The sequence below is a fragment of the Scleropages formosus genome, chromosome 5, assembly GCF_900964775.1.
Source record: "Scleropages formosus chromosome 5, fSclFor1.1, whole genome shotgun sequence".
Classification (NCBI taxonomy): Eukaryota; Metazoa; Chordata; class Actinopteri; order Osteoglossiformes; family Osteoglossidae; genus Scleropages; species Scleropages formosus.
Genome location: NC_041810.1, coordinates 20,338,227 through 20,354,789, shown reverse-complemented (window position 1 = coordinate 20,354,789; position 16,563 = coordinate 20,338,227). Strand labels below are relative to the sequence as shown.

At 41.6% G+C, this 16,563-nt stretch overlaps 1 protein-coding gene across 2 annotated transcripts; it reads right to left on the bottom strand.

Moving 5' to 3' along the window:
* Window positions 1–11,544: 11,544 nt before the first annotated feature.
* On the bottom strand, window positions 11,545–16,348 carry LOC108937802 (centrosomal protein of 290 kDa-like). Of its 2 annotated transcripts, none has more exons than XM_029252433.1 (2): window positions 16,302–16,348; window positions 11,545–13,975 (listed from the first exon to the last, which is right to left on the bottom strand). In XM_029252433.1, exon 2 carries the CDS (start codon window positions 13,961–13,963, stop codon window positions 11,951–11,953), a length of 2,013 nt encoding a protein of 670 aa, XP_029108266.1. In that variant the 5' UTR covers window positions 13,964–13,975; window positions 16,302–16,348; the 3' UTR covers window positions 11,545–11,950. The 2 variants fall into 2 exon arrangements, with proteins under 2 accessions (XP_029108266.1, XP_018613477.2); XM_018757961.2 differs by lacking the exon at window positions 16,302–16,348 and adding an exon at window positions 15,012–15,725.
* Window positions 16,349–16,563: the final 215 nt, after the last annotated feature.

The following is a 16,563-nucleotide window of genomic DNA, read 5'->3' as shown; positions in this document are numbered from 1 at the left end:
ACAGAAAAGCACTTTTTTATGCCAGGTCCTAATACTATGCAAAAATCCTCCTTTCTTGTTTAATACCATTGTTTACTTAACTGGTAAACACAAATATAAACAATGTATTTCTGCTTCCATTACTAATGATGAATTTATGTTGTTTTTCAATGATAAATTAGAGAATATCCAGGCATCCATCATGCCCTCTAGTTTGGTCTTAGCCAGCGTAAGCAGTTCTAACAATGATAATATTAGTTGCTGTCTGCACCGTTTCAGTAGCTTAGACGTAATAACTGTAGAGGAAGTTACCGTGCTAATTCGCTTTATGAGAGGTACTACTTGCTTACTAAAGACCTCTGTGAGGTCCTGATATTCTGCAGGGATAGCAAAGGCCTCAGCTGTGTCCAGGCTTTCCACTGAGGTGGCCAGGCAGGGAAGGGCTAAGCATGTGTTGGTACATTGTGGTTCCCATGCTACTAATTCACCAGTAATCCATGAGAAAACCGGGTCGTGTTTAGCTAGCCACATGAACCCTAGTATTAATGGTGTATTGGGAGACTGGATAAGGAAAAATGCAAGGTCCTCTGTATGGCACGCCCCCACTAGTACTCGCAATGGCACCGTCTGCCTCTCCACCACTCCAGAACCCAACAGCTGCCCATCCAAAGCATTGATCCACAGCATGTCCTCACATTCGTGCACCGGCATGTCCTGCCGTTGGGCAAAGGCCACGTCCATAAAGCAGCTGGCTGCCCCTGAATCTATCAAAGCTTGTACCCGTACTCGGGTGACCCCCCCCCCCCAGGACACCTCTGCCGGCACGGTCAACTGGTTATCAGAGTGGTGGAGGGCACTCACCTCTACTCCCTGGCAGGGGTTTCTGGAGGGTGGTCTGGTGGGGCAGGCTGCCGTGAAGTGCCTGGACCCTCTACAGTACAGGCACAGGTGACCCCAGAGCCGTCACTGCCTCTCTTCAGGAGTCAGGCGTCCTTATCCCAGTTGCGTTGGTTACAAGGCATCCTGGGTCACAAGGGTCTCCAAGATTGGTCACCAGGGACGCGGCAGTTGGTCCCATGTGAGGTTGTCAACGATGACGCATTTTCTATGAAGCGATCCAAAGTCCAGTCTTCCCCTCGAAACGCCAGTCCAGCTTGGATCCGCAGGTGGAACCCACACCTGAAAGACGCCAGGAGGGCGGCTTGGTTCCAGCCACTCTGCTCTGCTAGGGTCCGGAACTCTATGGAATATGCGGACACGGTCTGATTGCCCTACCGGATAGTCATTAGGCAGTCACTAGCAGCATATGCCGATAGCAGGTGGTCGAACACGGCCTGGAACTACTTCCGGAAGTGCTCATACAGAGTGGACTGCCATTTGTGCCAAAGGGCCGTTGTCCAGTCCAGCGAGGGTCCGGTTAACAAAGGTATAATATATGTTATCCAGCTGGCGTCAGACTGATATACGTGAGGCACATTGTAGGAGGAACCCCCGGCATTTTTCCGGCGATCCGTCATACGTTTCCAGCGTGGCAAGCTGGGGGTCCGTCACTGGCACAAATGGGGTGGCTTCTGATAACGAAGGGAGCGCTGCGGGGGCGGTGACTGGGGCTTCTGCTGCGGCCAACGCAGTCGCCTCAGCAGTTCCTGCATTCTGCTGCGCTTGCACCAGACCCTGGGAGCCAAGCAGGACTCCCTGCACAGACATTGCCTTTTGCAGGCACTCCAACTCCACTGAGTCCATGAAAAATGGTGGAGTCTCCTGTCATTAACAGGGACAAGAAACAGGAGGTAGGGGTTTGGACCCAAGTGCGGGTACATTTATTTTGGTGCAGTCACGGGATGAGACAGAGAACGGAGGTCGGGGACAGGCGTGGGTCTTCTGAGGCACAGACATAGTTTTCCAGGGTGAAGCAGATCTCAGTAACCGGGTAAGCAAGCAGGGGTCAGAAGCCAGGAGAATCAGGAACACTAAATGAGGAATGGGGAATGGGGAATGGGGAATAGATTGTTGAATCACAAGCCAGGCTGGTCAGCGTTGTAAGATTCCGCAACCCTGTGTGGTGACAACGCATCCTATATACCTGGTCATGCTGATCAGCAGCAGGTGCGGTCACTTGGCTTTGCTGGCGAGGGTATGGTGTGACGACGCCTTTAGCTATAGAGCAGCTAAACTGTGGAACAGTCAACTAGTTACTGTCAAAAATGTCCTGTCTGTATCAGTCTTCAGACCAAGACTAAAGACATACATGTCCATTCGGCCATATCACCACGAAATTAAATTCCACTTAGCTGCGTTTCTGTTTTTCCTACCTCTGTATCAAAACATATTAAACTAATTTCTTTAAGTTATAAATTACTAACAATTTCTTCTTGTTGAGTAATGTTTCCGTACAGTGAGATCTGAGAAGGCTAACCGGCCATTACAGAAGCACCCCATGCTGACTGAAGATGATGAGCAACCGCCAAGATGGACAAGACGTACTTTGCTGAGCTGGAAAATCAAGTTATCATACAGCAACAATGCCATTATTAATTGTAAACTGGCTTGAAGTACTATTTAATCTAGAATGCCCAGGATGGGAGGTGGGCAGCCACTAGCACTTGGACCCCCAGAGGATTTGTTCAGTATCCATTTGTTACCATGCCAGCTGGAAATGCAATCTCTGTATACAAAGCCAAGGGTTCAAGTAACTCTGCATGCTTGTACATGGTACAGAACAGGAGGATAATGTAAAAGTTGAAAAACTTATCTTGGAATTCACTTGCAAACAGGATCCAACTTGTCCGTTGTAAGAAATCATGCTTGGCAACATGCAGCACTTACTTGCTTTTTTGATCTACCTTTCACCACATTTAGATTAATAGTAAATCTATTAAAACTACATAGATGCACTTAGTCTTCGGGCAACGATTAATGCTTCTGCATACAATTTCAAATTACTTTTAAAACTCAAAAAAAGACCTTTGTCTGTTACAATAAAAACTCTTTGTGGTTGCCATACAACTGAAGTGTTTTTTTTTTTTATTGTCTCTTTTCATATTTGAATTCATTTTTCTGTTTTTGTTCTTGATTGTATAATATCCTTTTCTGTTCTGTACTTGTATTTTTAATAAGTAGAAAAATAATGAATGAAGAATAAATGTTTTATCAATCTTTATTTAGCTGATAGAAAGGGGTGCGGTGGTGCAGTGGGTTGGACCACAGTCCTGCTCTCCAGTGGGTCTGGGGTGTGAGTCCCGCTTGGGGTGCCTTGCGACGGACTGGCGTCCCGTCCTGGGTGTGTCCCCTCCCCCTCTAGCCTTACGCCCTGTGTTACCGGGTAGGCTCCGGTTCCCCGCGACCCCGTATAGGACAAGCGGTTCTGAAAGTGTGTGTGTGTGTGTGTGTGTGTGTGTGTGTGTGTGTGTGTGTGTGTGTGTTTAGCTGATGCCTTTCTTGAAGATGACATAAGTAAATAACTGCTTACAAGGTTACATAATAGCAACTGATGGGCCTCTGATCCATCTTTCTCTATGCTGCTGTCCAGAAAGCAGATAGTGAAGACAAAGTTTTTATAATCAGTTTTACAAGAAAATCTCTTCCTTGATCGTGGCCTTGTCATGGCGGAAGGGCTTGCATGATCTAGGGATCTCCAGAGCTATATGGTTGGGAGCAGTATGCTCCTGGTAGGGTCTCCCATGGCGACCAGGTCTGAAGTGAAGGTCCAGACTAACACGATCCAAAAAAACCCCTCTGGCGAACGTGAACAAGACAACATTTGCCTTGCCTGGAATATGGTCAGCGGAACCTACTCTAAGAGCCAGGCCTGGGAGTACTGTTCCAAGGTGAGCACCTGGTGGCCAGGCAGCCCACGTAACCTGGCAGGGCTCAGTCCGAAAAGGTAACGTGGGGGGCCATGTGGGCCCACCACCCACAAGGTCCAACATGGGGGTCAGGTGCTATGCCTTTCAGGGAGCAGGAAGAGGCAGGGTGAAGCATGGCATCATGGACCTATGAATAGACAACAATCTATCTTTTAATGTTGATTGTTGAAAGAGATGGTTGTCAAATTCAGGATGACCTAAGTAAATCACTCACCATTGCACATCAATGGAACAACTGCGGAGAGAGTCAAAAGCTCCAAGTTTCTTGGTGTGCACATCACAGAGGACCTCTCCTGGACTCCAAACACCACCTACCTAGCCAAGAAAGCCCAGCAGTGCCTCCACTTCCTACAGAGGCTAAAAAGAGCCAAACTCTCCCTCGCATCCTCACCACCTTCTGTAGAGGTACGATAGAGAGCATCCTGACCAGCTGTCTCACCATGTGGACTGAGAACTGCACAGCCTCCAACTGCAAGACCCTACAGCGAATTGTGAGAACAACCAAAAAGATCATCAGAGTCTCTCTACCCACCATCGACACCTCATACAACAACCGCTGCATCCGGAAAGCCACCACCAGTATTGCTCTCACCCCTCTCATGGACTCTTTGCCCTCTTGCCATCTGGCAGAAGGTACAGGAGCATCCGTGCCACCACCAACAGACTCCGCAACAGTTTCTCTGCAATAGTCAAACTATTCAACACCCTGCTGCCTCCCAACACTCACCCGGAAAAATCAAAGAGCTAACCCGGTATGACTAAATACCATTGCACACCTGCGCTTTACAAAACTGCATGACACACTTATTATGGAACTCATTTTTGCTGCTACTTAATACTTACTGTTGCTACACTTCAAAACAGTTTACAGCCCGTGTCCTGTGTATCTTTAGTCCTGGGTATTTATTGTCCAGTGTATCAACTGTTCTGTTCTGCATATTTATTATCCTGCACGTATCTCACAGTGTTGTGTATTTTTTGCACTTTGTGTAATTTTGCATACTCTTCTGTGTTGGACCATGGTCCCGGAGAAACGACATCTCGTTCCACTGTATACAGGTGTAACAGATGATGCCAGAGACCGCAGGTGTGGTGCTCTCATGTCTGTTATTTTATTTGCGTGGATCACCAGGGATCGAGCCCTACCCCCTGTCATGGGGAAGGAACGGGAGGAGAAGGTGGAACTGAGAAGGGGTATGGCGGGGATGCTCCTGGGTCGTTCGGGACTGGGGCCGGGAGTCGGTCACTGCTACACCGTCCTCGTGCTCGGGTTCGCGCTCTCACTCTGCTTCTCATCGCTCTCTCTCTCTCTCGCTGTCAGGCACAAGGGAAGAAATAGGGTGCTTCATCAGTTCATTAGAGGTTCTTTCTTTAAAAAATCACCAGTGTTGTGTTTGATTTGCTCTGGCTTTATTATAATGTTCCCTCTCTTTGCATTTCTGGCTCTGGTCTGTTCTCTTGTTTGGGTATTGTGTACCCAGCTGTATAAAGGTGAGTATCCCCCTTAATTTTTCATTGTACAGTACCCCCTTGTGGTTAAGTGCATCAGGAGCTGATCTGTATTTGAAATGGTTCAAATGGTCTGGCTCCATTCTGTGGTATTTTTAGGGAGGTTACCTAGAATGTAGTTGCTCTTTTGTTTTTTTTTTTTATTATTATTATTTTTTTTATTTGTGTTCTGCTGTTACTTTTTCCTTTTTGGGTAGGTCTTTGTCAGACTGTGGTGGGGTATGAACCCATAACCTCCTGGTTCAGAGGCCCTGGTTACCATCCCAGGTCTCTTGCCTTGAGGATGGGGGAATGAATCAGGATTAGAGTTGGGGTTAGCGGTGGAGTTAAGAGTGAGAATAGGATTATGGTTGGAGTCAGGATAGCTATCCATTCATAACATAGATGCATCAGTTCATAATCACAGATTTCTGCAGCCCTTTCTGTAGTGTTAATTCATAGCAATATTCATACCTTTACTGTTCTGATTCTTTTCCCCAGTAGGTACATCTTTTCACTCACAAATAAAAACTCAGAAACATGCCTTCTAAATGTTCATCTTAAAAGGGCAAGGTGGTGTGGATGTGACACCGTATTGTCAGTTTGCACAAGCTGGTTGGGCACTATTTCCCCTCCAGTTCACACATTGCAGTCTTTTGTATGCTGTATGTTACATATGCTTACACATTCATGCTCATTGACTCTTAATTGATAGAATCCATATTATACACAATGTGTGTGTGTGTGTTATCCATAATTCATCATTCAGTAATGTCTACTTTTAATATACATATAAAAAATATGTAATACACACACACACACTTTCTGAACCGCTTGTCCCATTCAGGGTCATGGGGAGCCAGAGCCTAACCTGGCAACACAGGGCGTAAGGCTGGAGGGGGAGGGGACACACCCAGGACGGGAAATATGTAATATTTATTTAATTTAAAACACTGAAAAATAACACATTTGAAAATGTAAAATATTATTTCCAATTAAAATATAAATTGAAACAAATGTTAATATAATTCAGTTTTTGCATTTTCCTCTGAGATGTACTCCAATTTGGAGAACAATGTCTGCTAAATGAATAAATGTAAATAAATGTAAATGCCTTTTGCTGATCAATGTCAATAAAAAACTCTTCTAAGTGTCTATTCCTTCGCATTAGTTTTTAGTACATGGGTTATACTCATATAAATATTTTCTGAAAATATTTAGCAAAGTATATAAATGTTGCGGGTGGCAAGGTGGCACAGTGAGTAACACTCTTGTCTCACAGCACCTAGGTGGGGCGAGAGGACATGGGTTCAATCCCCGTCTGTGTGGAGTTTGCATGTTCTCCCGGTGTCTGTGTGGGTTTCCCTTGGGTGCTCTGGTTTCCTCTCACAGTCCAAAGACATGCTGTGCAGGTTCACCCATAGTGTGTGAATGATGGAGAGAGAGAGTGTGTTCCACTGATGTGTGGTTGAGTGACCCAGTGTAAGTAGTGTATCTAGCAGTGTGAGTCACCTTGGTGAATAAGGTGTATGGGTTGATAACGCTACATAGAGTTCACTGGAAGTTGCTTTGGTGAAAAGTGTCTGCTAAATAAGCAAATGTAAATATAAAAAGTAATAACTGTTAATATAGATGTATTTATAAGCAGATATATATTTTTATATACAGAAATTTAAAGCTAATATAAGTACCGTTTCTGAATTATCATAGCATATAATAACAAAATGAAAATACCAGGTACAAGCACTGCAAAGCACCGTTCCTTATATTGCCATATCTCAAACGAGACACAGAAGGGACAATGCGGCCGCACAGCATCTACCACTGGAACCTCACAGCTCAGAAGTTGAGGGTTTGGACATGGAAATTAACCAAGCTCAGTCTATATGGAGTTCACACAGTTTCCTACTAGGTGCTCCTGTTTTCTCCCACAATCCGAGAAATATTTTATGCAAAGTACTGACTCTGAATTGCTCGTAGTGTGTGGGATGTGGAATCACATCTAAAAATGATGGGTAGTCCAAATTTTCTTGAACACTTAGACAGTTGTTTTCTCTTCATTGCCAAAACTGGGAGGTATTTCCTCTATATGGATGACTTGTAGTTTTTCGAAATCATTTACCTTTAACTCTGCATCATAATTGATTTTTAATATGCTAATTGTTTCAAGTGTCTTTCTACTATTTGCAAAATTCTCTGTGAAGTTATCCAAAGAAAACTTTTAACAATACAGCTAAAAAAAAATTGTCAGTATTACAAGGAATAAATTAGTCTGTTATGCTCAAATCATGTAAACTTTACAGAATAAGTTTTCAGTCATTGTTTATCTTGCCGTTTGTGCTGCATTCTTTCATTCACTTTTTCATTCTTTGTGCAGAAATAATTTTTTCTATTGCAGTATTGCTATAATACCTAAAAATAAAAGACAGTAAATCCTCTTGAATGTACAAACACAAATCAGTCTACAATAATGATTGAAAACTTATTCCATTACATTCAGACCATCAGAGTTAAACGCTTAGAGATTATTATACACGTTCTCTCTCCCAACCAGTTTAAATAATCTTTCCTCACAGTACACATATTCTGCATTCAGCTTTTGATTTCATGAATCAAGTCAGTTATCTGTGGCAAGGTGCAGACTCAGAGTCAGCCAGCCCGCTGTCCTCAGAACAGAGAAGTATTTCTTTGACGCTTTTAAATCTTTTTCTTTTCTCTTGTGTTTTCAACAGTTTGTCAGACTTGAGAGTTGTAAACTTACAGCTTCTCCACACACTTGACTTTAACTATGTCATTAGTACCAATAGCCAAACAACCAAGCATTGTCAACAACCACTTGCCCCAAGCGGGGTCGCGGCGAGCTGGAGCCATAGTTTTCATAGCCATATATATCTTAATTGTACTACAAATGCAACATGTCAAACATACGTAGTATATTCAGTGTATAGCATTAGTAAGTCTACACTAGTCTTAAAATAACCTGTGAAATCTCAAATTGCTAAAAATTGTTTCCCAATTTCCCTTGTTTTTCTGGCCTTTATTTGATCCTTTAGTCTTGTAATAACATTACTCAATAAAATGTTGTGAATGTTGCACTTCTTTATAAAACACAGAACAATTTCCTTAAAGCACCATCATACCTCCTTTCTGAAAAGACATTTGTGATTGAGTGAGAGAACTGAAATTAGTTTATGCAGACTAAATTGAAGCAAAATGTTTATTTAGCCGATGCTTTTGTCCAAGGTGACATAGAGTGATAGCTTTCCAAAACACCATATAATGTACAGGTACAAACATAATCCATTCAGACCTTCTTTTGCAGTGGTTTCCACCAGTGTCTTTCAGGGTTCTACAGTCAAAAACTCTTTGCTTCTTTTGTCCTCTATATTGAAGAACTACTGTTAATCTCAAGACAAACAGAAACACAGCACTCAATGCCAAGTTGAAGGGTAATTTACGGTTAAAGAATATTCCCCCAAAATCATCCCTGATAGTAATCTACACAAAACTCAGAAACATAAACTCATTTCCTGGTGCACACTAAATTCTTCATTTGAAATATAGGCAACAATTATAAATTAAAGAAAAATGAAAAAGCAAAAGTTTTACTTTTTCTATGAGCCAAATTACAATGTTAAATAACCAACTTGCAATTATTTATCTATGCATACAAGATTTTCATTGAAGCAATTCAGGAGAATTGTCTTACAGAGACGGTCTTTAGCTTACAAGGGAAGAGCGCTAACTACAGCGCTGTCCTGGTATAGTAATCAATCTTGCTTGTCTTCAGAATTGTGCATTTTGTCTGCAGAGATGTTCAACACTTGTCTGCAGGACTTTTCAAGGAAGTCTTGATGTTTCTGAATTGATCTGATTGATTTCTTTTTTCCAGTTGGAGGTTCTTGGAGTTTTCAATAATGAGGCAAAAAAAATCTTCAAAAGTTAGCCATTCCATATTTTGAATACAGTTCTCACTGGATGATATCAATCATGAATGAATATGCACTTGCAAAGAACTTATGGCCATGATGAGGTTAATGTGTCCCATGTGTTGCCATGCCAACATGTTTATGGGCTATCATTTAAAACACTTTGAAATTTTAGTTTGTTCTGAAAACAAAGGCAGGCAATAAAGTGAAATAAAGAAATATGCTATAAGAAAAAAGATGTTTACCATATAGTGACCAACATAATAAAGAATAATTCAAGAATAATTAAAAAAAGATCATTACACATTTGTACCGCAAGTTAGACCAGCAGTTGGACTCAAGAGTCCATAAGTCCACCCACTATTACATAATCAAAGAAATTGAACTATACAGCTTAATCCTTTGACTTATGCATGGGTTACATTCTGTTAACTCTCTCTGGGCAAAATTACTTGGAAAAATAATTACGAGCTGATGCTAATTTGCAATGTCTGTCTGGAAAGGGTTGAGCACATTAGAGAAAGTTAATATGAACTGAAAATTAACCATAAGACTGTCATAAAGAGTGGTGTGCTCTGTATTACAAATGCAAGACTGTTTTACTGTCCCCTAAAGGTGTAAAGCAGAACTGTAGGTCATTTTCACTAAGACATTTTACATAATAGACTGATAAAGGAAATGCAATTAAAAATAAACTTGGAAATGTTTGTACTTTCAAGAAGTATTAAGTTGGATGTCCGTAACAAGAGGTACAAGTGTAATCAGTTTATGGTAGTAGAAAGAAAATGGCAATATAATAAAGAGAAAATAATACAATTGTAAAAAAGTAAGTACACTTCAAAAGTCCCATGCGTCCTTATTTGATTCTAAATAAGTGAAAAGTGGAAATGTTACCTATAGTTCAAGCCTAAAAGAAACAAACTCAAACTTATGAATGAACTGTATCACCCATAGGCACAACTACTACTTGCGGTTACAGCAAACACAGGAAAGAGTAAAAGATATTACACAAAAGATAAACTGATTAAATTTGATTAAAAAAATAAATGTAAATGAATGGTAAAAGAAAAATAAATGGGAAACAACTAAAAGAATGACAAAAGCAAATAAAAACAATTACACACGTTACTCGGTGGCTGGAATATGAACATTTATGAATTTACCGAGCCTTCAGAAACAGATTTAATCCTGTCAAAAAAAAAAATCAGACTGATGTACTTTACATACTTCAGAAATGTATGCCGCTAGATCACATGCAATTGTAAACTCAAAAGTACAATATTCTTTAGCAATAATACGCACATGTTCCCCCATAACAACAAAGTCATTCTAAAGCCATCGAATATTTTCAATTTCGTAAAACCACCTCGAGCATCACAATCATTTCAGTTGTGATTTTGTCATGGACATCAGCAGTGTCACTGCTAACATGTTCTAACTGATTATATCCCAACTGTGAGATATTACTTTGTGTGCCATGATTCTGCCTAGATCTAAAATTGACACACAAACTAATATCTCACAGTCAGGAAAACATGATGCAAATAGCAAAATCCTGACCACTTCCTCGGAAAACAGTAGAAGGCATTCTCTTTTGCTGCAGCACCTGACTTCAACTTGAGTTCCTGTTCTTGTTGAACTCAGAAAACAATATTTTAGTATTTAATAATAAAACGGAATCAATAAGCTTAGAAAAAGTAAGTAAAGCATTGAATTATCTGGATTCTGGATCAAATTATATTAATAAAGTTATTAAAAAAAACATTTTGGAACTGATAAAAAATTAATTTAAATAAAGCTATTTACCAATTTTGCGATGGCGCAGTGGGTTGAACCACAGTCCTGCTCTCCGGTGGGTCTGGGGTTCGAGTCCCGCTTGGGGTGCCTTGCGACGGACTGGCGTCCCGTCCTGGGTGTGTCCCCTCCCCCTCCGGCCTTGCGCCATGTGTTGCCGGGTAGGCTCCGGATCCCCGTGACCCCGTATGGGACAAGCGGTTCTGAAAATGTGTGTGTGTGTGTGTGTGTGTGTGTGTGTGTGTGTGTATTTACCAATTTTCACAATGTTTGAAATACATTTTTAAATGAAATATTGACCTATAAATAATGTGTGATCAAATTACTAAAACAATGAACTGGAATTTGCCATTTGCAATTAGATTTCTGAGCTGTTAAAAACTCAATAAACTAAGGTGAAAGTATAGCTAGATACAACATACAAAAAAATTCTATGAGTAACAGATAGTAATAGATGCTAGCCAGTTCCAAGATGACAAGTGCAGAGGAGACTCTTGAAATGACAGCATAAAGTCAAAAGATTGGAAGCCCACCTGATGTTGAGCGGAAGCTCACCCAACAGTTTGGGATCAAGATGAGAGAATGAGCAGTCTTTTCTTGTACGCTAGGAGAGAGGAAGTTCCAAGAGAAGAGAAACAGAGGCAGGAAAGAGGTTACCCCTAGGAGAGTGGACAGACTGGAGGTACTGAGGAGTCAAGCCATGTAAGAAACTGTAGGTTGTGGAACTTGAACTGGATCTTAGCAGCAGGGGGAGCTGGTGAAGAGACTTGAGAAAATGAACGGTCTATGTACAATGAGAAGTGCTATACAGTAGGAAAGCACCAGCATGAATGAAAGCAAATAAAGGTTTAAGAATTTAGGAAAGTACATACTGACTGATTTAAATTGACACCTTTAGCAAAACTGATTTGCATCGTCCGTACTCAAGTCCTTAAATGCAGCTGCAGTGATTGATCTTAGTTTTTCTGTTTCTTTCTCAGATGCTGGGGGCAGCACTGCATTCAGCTCACGCTGAATAGTTTCAAATCTTTGTTTAGTTTTTTTATCGTAGGTCTCGCAATTCTCAGAAACCAGAGTTTTTATTGCCTCCTGAGCTTCATCGCAGCCCTTTTGTAATTTTAGGCGTTCGGATACAAAACCCTCTGATTTGGGATCGAGAGCCATGAGTTTACCCAGGCTGCTGACCCTGTCCATTAGGTGTTTCTCAGAAATCTCCACGTAGGTCCCTGAGATCATGTTCACCAGACTGGCAACATTAGATGCATGAAAAGCCTGCTGATAGATCAGGTCTTTCTGAAACATTCTTGTGTCATATGAGAGTTTCTTCTCTAATGACTTCTCAGATGTTTTAACAAAATTATTCAGAGATGTGCTCAAGCAGGTCTCGATAATAGATGAAATCATTTGAAAGAATCGCACCATCTTCTCCCACTGCTCCTTCACTCTTCCCATGGCATCAAGTCCCTTAACCAACATTTTAATGGTGGTGGTGAAATCTATTTCCTTGACTTCACAGCTTCTCAGGGTGATGAGGATTTCAGTCAGCTCCTTCTGGTTTTTCTCCAGGTTTTCCAAACTCTGCTTCTGTGCCTCTCTCATCTTTTCCAGCTGGGCTCGACTTTGCTCTATACGGAATCGGGCGTTTTCCACTGCAGCTTCACCTGCCCCTTTCTTTTCGCTGCTTTTAGACAGCAGTGGGGGCTGAGGTGTAAAAGCAGGAGTGTTAGAGAACGATTTACTCTTAGAATCAAATTCATGTGCTTGCATAAACAAGTCCTGGATTCCAGAAATCAGCTCTTTTGTCTTAGCATCGTCACATTTTCCTGTAGGTGCAATCTTTGTTAGCTCAGCACAGAGCTCAACAGCCTTTGTGCAGATGTTTGCTACAAGCTCTTTTTCTTTACAGGATTCATCTTTCACCTCCTTCTGAATTTGTTCAAACTGCTCTTTCAGGAAAGCCGTTTTGGATTTTTCAGATTGTTGATCATATATGTCAGACCAACTGATTTTGTTTCCATGAACAAAATCACGCACTGATTGTGCATATTTAAGAAGCTGCCCTGATTTGGAGAATACATTGCTTGTTGCAAAAATATTCTTGTTTTCATCCTTCTGGTCACTTCCTATTATAGTAGTGGACTGAGCGACCATACCTGTTAAACCTTGCATGAGTCCTTCAACGAAGTTCATCCCAAGAACTTCCCATCCACTTGGCATTGAATTTATTGCCGTATTATATGTGTTCTGTGCCTCTTCTAGGTGCTTATTTAACTCCTCATATGCTTTCGTTGCTCTTTCATTGGCTTTATCTGAAGCCTTTTTCTTCTCTTTTGTTGCTTCTATGTTACGTTTCACTTCTTCAAGCTCATCCCCATAGATTTTCTTTGCATTGACGCATGCTTCTAATAATTCTTGGATCAGGTTAATGACAATATTGAACTTCTTTTCAGTATTCTTAGCTAGATTTGTGCATTGTTTTGATATAGTAGCTATGTTTTCCAGCTGGTCAGGGAGGAGAGTCTGGACAAGCTCATCATTGTCCTGGAGCAGTATTTTCACTGCCATTGTCACGTAACCTGGAACACTGGCAGTATGGAGACGAATCTGGTCCATGTTCTTATGAGCTTCATTGAATGCTGCCCATCCTGAATTGGCCACTTGCATCAGACAGGCACGGAATGACTCTGGATACTTGATAAACTGAAACCCACCACTGGGGGGGTTCTTGTTGATGGAAAAATCTACATCTGAGGAGATGCAGACGAGTTCCCCCAGAATGGCTATGGAGACTGGTCCAGGCACCAAAAACTTTTCCCAGTTAGCATACGGTTGCATTATCTTTTTTGTGTCTTCTCTAAAATCTTCAGCCCTGCAAAGTGATTTTACTGATTTTACAACTTCTGTCATATTTCTTCTTTCCTGGAAAGAAAACATTTACATTTAGGTTAAAAATTAATTTAATATTTAATCCCATTAAGGAAAATTCCTTCTTCTGCAGTATAATTTATGGGGGTGCAGTGGTGCAGTGGGTTGGACCGGGTCCTGCTCTCCAGTGGGTCCAGGGTTCGAGTCCCGCTTGGGGTGCCTTGCGACAGACTGGCGTCCCGTCCTGGGTGTGTCCCCTCCCCCTCTGGCCTTACGCCCTGTGTTGCCTGGGTAGGCTCCGGTTCCCCGTGACCCCGTAATGGACAGGCGGTTCAGGAAGTGTGTGTGTGTGCAGTATAATTTAATTGCAATTCATTATGGAAAAAAATACTTTGGTCTAAAAGGTTGCAGGTCTGAGTCCCACCTACAGGTGTAGCACCCTTGAAAAAACTACTTACCCTAAATTGCTCTAGAAAAATTACCCAGCTGTATAAATGGGGTAGGTCGATTAACCCTGTAAGTTGCTTTGTAGAAAAGCATCAGCTAAATGAGTAAATGTAAATAGTTGTAGGAAGATTAACATTGTACGTTGCTTTGAAGAAAGCATCAGCTGAAGTAGTAAGCATTTTATTTTCGTAGTTTTAAATTACAAGTGCAACCAGTTCATTCCATAAGTATATGTAATGTTCGTCATGTTTCTGCTATTTCAGCTTTCTCTTGTTTTGTCAACATAATATTAGCAGTAACCTCTTACTGGCTGTACTACAAATCAGCAACACTCACAAACACCAGGCACAAACTATAAACATGAGCAAAGCAAGATGACTTCAGGTTGTCCTGCACTGCTAGTCTGTTTGGATGCAATTTACAGGCATCTATTAACTCAGCTGGTTAGTACAGGGTACATTTACCATAGCTGTCACATTCAGAGGTCACACAGACATGTATTACTCTAACAACTCTATGGACATAGGGGTGTGAAACTCGCATGAAGAGTGAAAGTGTGTGTACAGAGTAAATTAGAAGCTAGAGTACAGGTGTGAGAAGACAAGACAGTTTTCCTAGATCTTATCTCTTAAATTGCACTTACCTGACTTTCCTGGAGCTGTAAAGCATGATATGAAAAGCAATCCGCAGACACTGATGGGAGGAGTGGGGGTGGGCGACTTATTTTTATTGCATTAACATGCGAAAAGCTTGTCAAGCTCATAGCAAACATGTTACATGGTCAAGAGAACAAGTGTGATCCTTCTGGTGTTTGTGACCTGGACCTGGCTGATCCAGTTGTCCCCCCAAAACAGGTTCACACCGCACAAAGCGCGCACTTCAGGTCACAAGAAGATACCCGGATGTCCATCAGTTAACTGCACGCGCCTGGTGGCATTTCGGTACAAACTCTCGTCTCGCATCGGTTGTAAACGGTTCTTTCGCGAACCAGCCCCGACGGGAACACGGAAGCTGTGAAACGCTGTTCCGTTTGTCTAACATGCTCCTGTTATTACGGTCGTATTTTGTGCGTGGTGAGGGCAACCGCAGCATTTTCCCGCTAGATGAAAATGAGTCCGGTTTCTTTTTAAAACCCATTAATCCGCGTGTTCGTAAATTTTTGTCAAAGTTTGAGCGCTTGTTCGTTGCAGCGCTTCTGGTACTCTTCTCTTGTCAGCGACGGACTCGCCTCAGACCAAAGACATTGATTGGTTTTGTTTCAGCGTTTATAAATTCTAACTGCCAGTCTTCATCGCGCTGTCCATTTTCTTGGTCAACTTTTCTTTAAGGTATGAAGCCACATTTTGGTGCCAGAACACCACAGTGGTGGCAACGTACTGGTGGTACAGTAGTCCGGAATATTGGTATTTTGTCGGGCTCCTGTGCGCACGTGCCAGAAATAGCCAATCAGGATGTGATAACGACGGTCGGTGTTAAGAGGGGAAAATCCGTTTACAAGCGTCGACTCTCTGCATTTTCACAAAGAAAAGCTTTAGATCTGCTATCTAAATCGTAATCTTAAGAAGACAAGTAGGTGTGTAAAGATATGACACGATACTGTCAGCTTGCACAAGTTGGTTGGGCACTATTTCCCTCCAGTTCACATATTTGCAATCTCTTCTATTGACTCAGTGGAATCCATGTCACACACCTGTGATGCATTCATTCAGTAATGCCCACTTTTAATCTACATAAAATAGTAAACGTGCGACATGTCTTTCATTTAAAACATTGAAAAATAAATTGTTTGAAAATGTAAAATATTAATACCAATAAAAATATAAAATGAAACAAATGTTGATGTAATGCACTCTTTTTCTCAGAGATGTACTTCAGTTTGGAGAAAAAGTGACTGCTAAATGAATAACATGAAAGTGTAAATAAATGTAAATACCTTATGCTGATCAATGTCAATGGTGTTTGAAGCTAAAAAGCTTTTTCCCCAGCTTGTGCTGTTCTTTCGGAACCTTGCAATAGGGAAAGGTATTTATTCTTTCCAAAAAATGCCTCGCCCCCCTGTTGCATCACACCTCTATGCTCATATGTACCTAATGAAACACCATATATAGTCAATTTTGATCACTAGAACCTTTATGCAGGAGTGGGATGGTAAAGCTAATATGAGAAACATGACATTTGAAAGAGCCAGTTTCTGT

What these genes read in the sequence shown, in the direction of transcription:
- LOC108937802 (XM_018757961.2), bottom strand. Translation starts at nt 15,140, where the DNA reads ATGTTTGCTATGAGCTTGACAAGCTTTTCGCATGTTAATGCAATAAAA. An exon ending in TACAGCTCCAGGAAAGTCAG is followed by an intron (nt 13,976 to 15,011) that starts GTAAGTGCAATT and finishes TTTTCTTTCCAG; the next exon opens with GAAAGAAGAAATATGACAGA.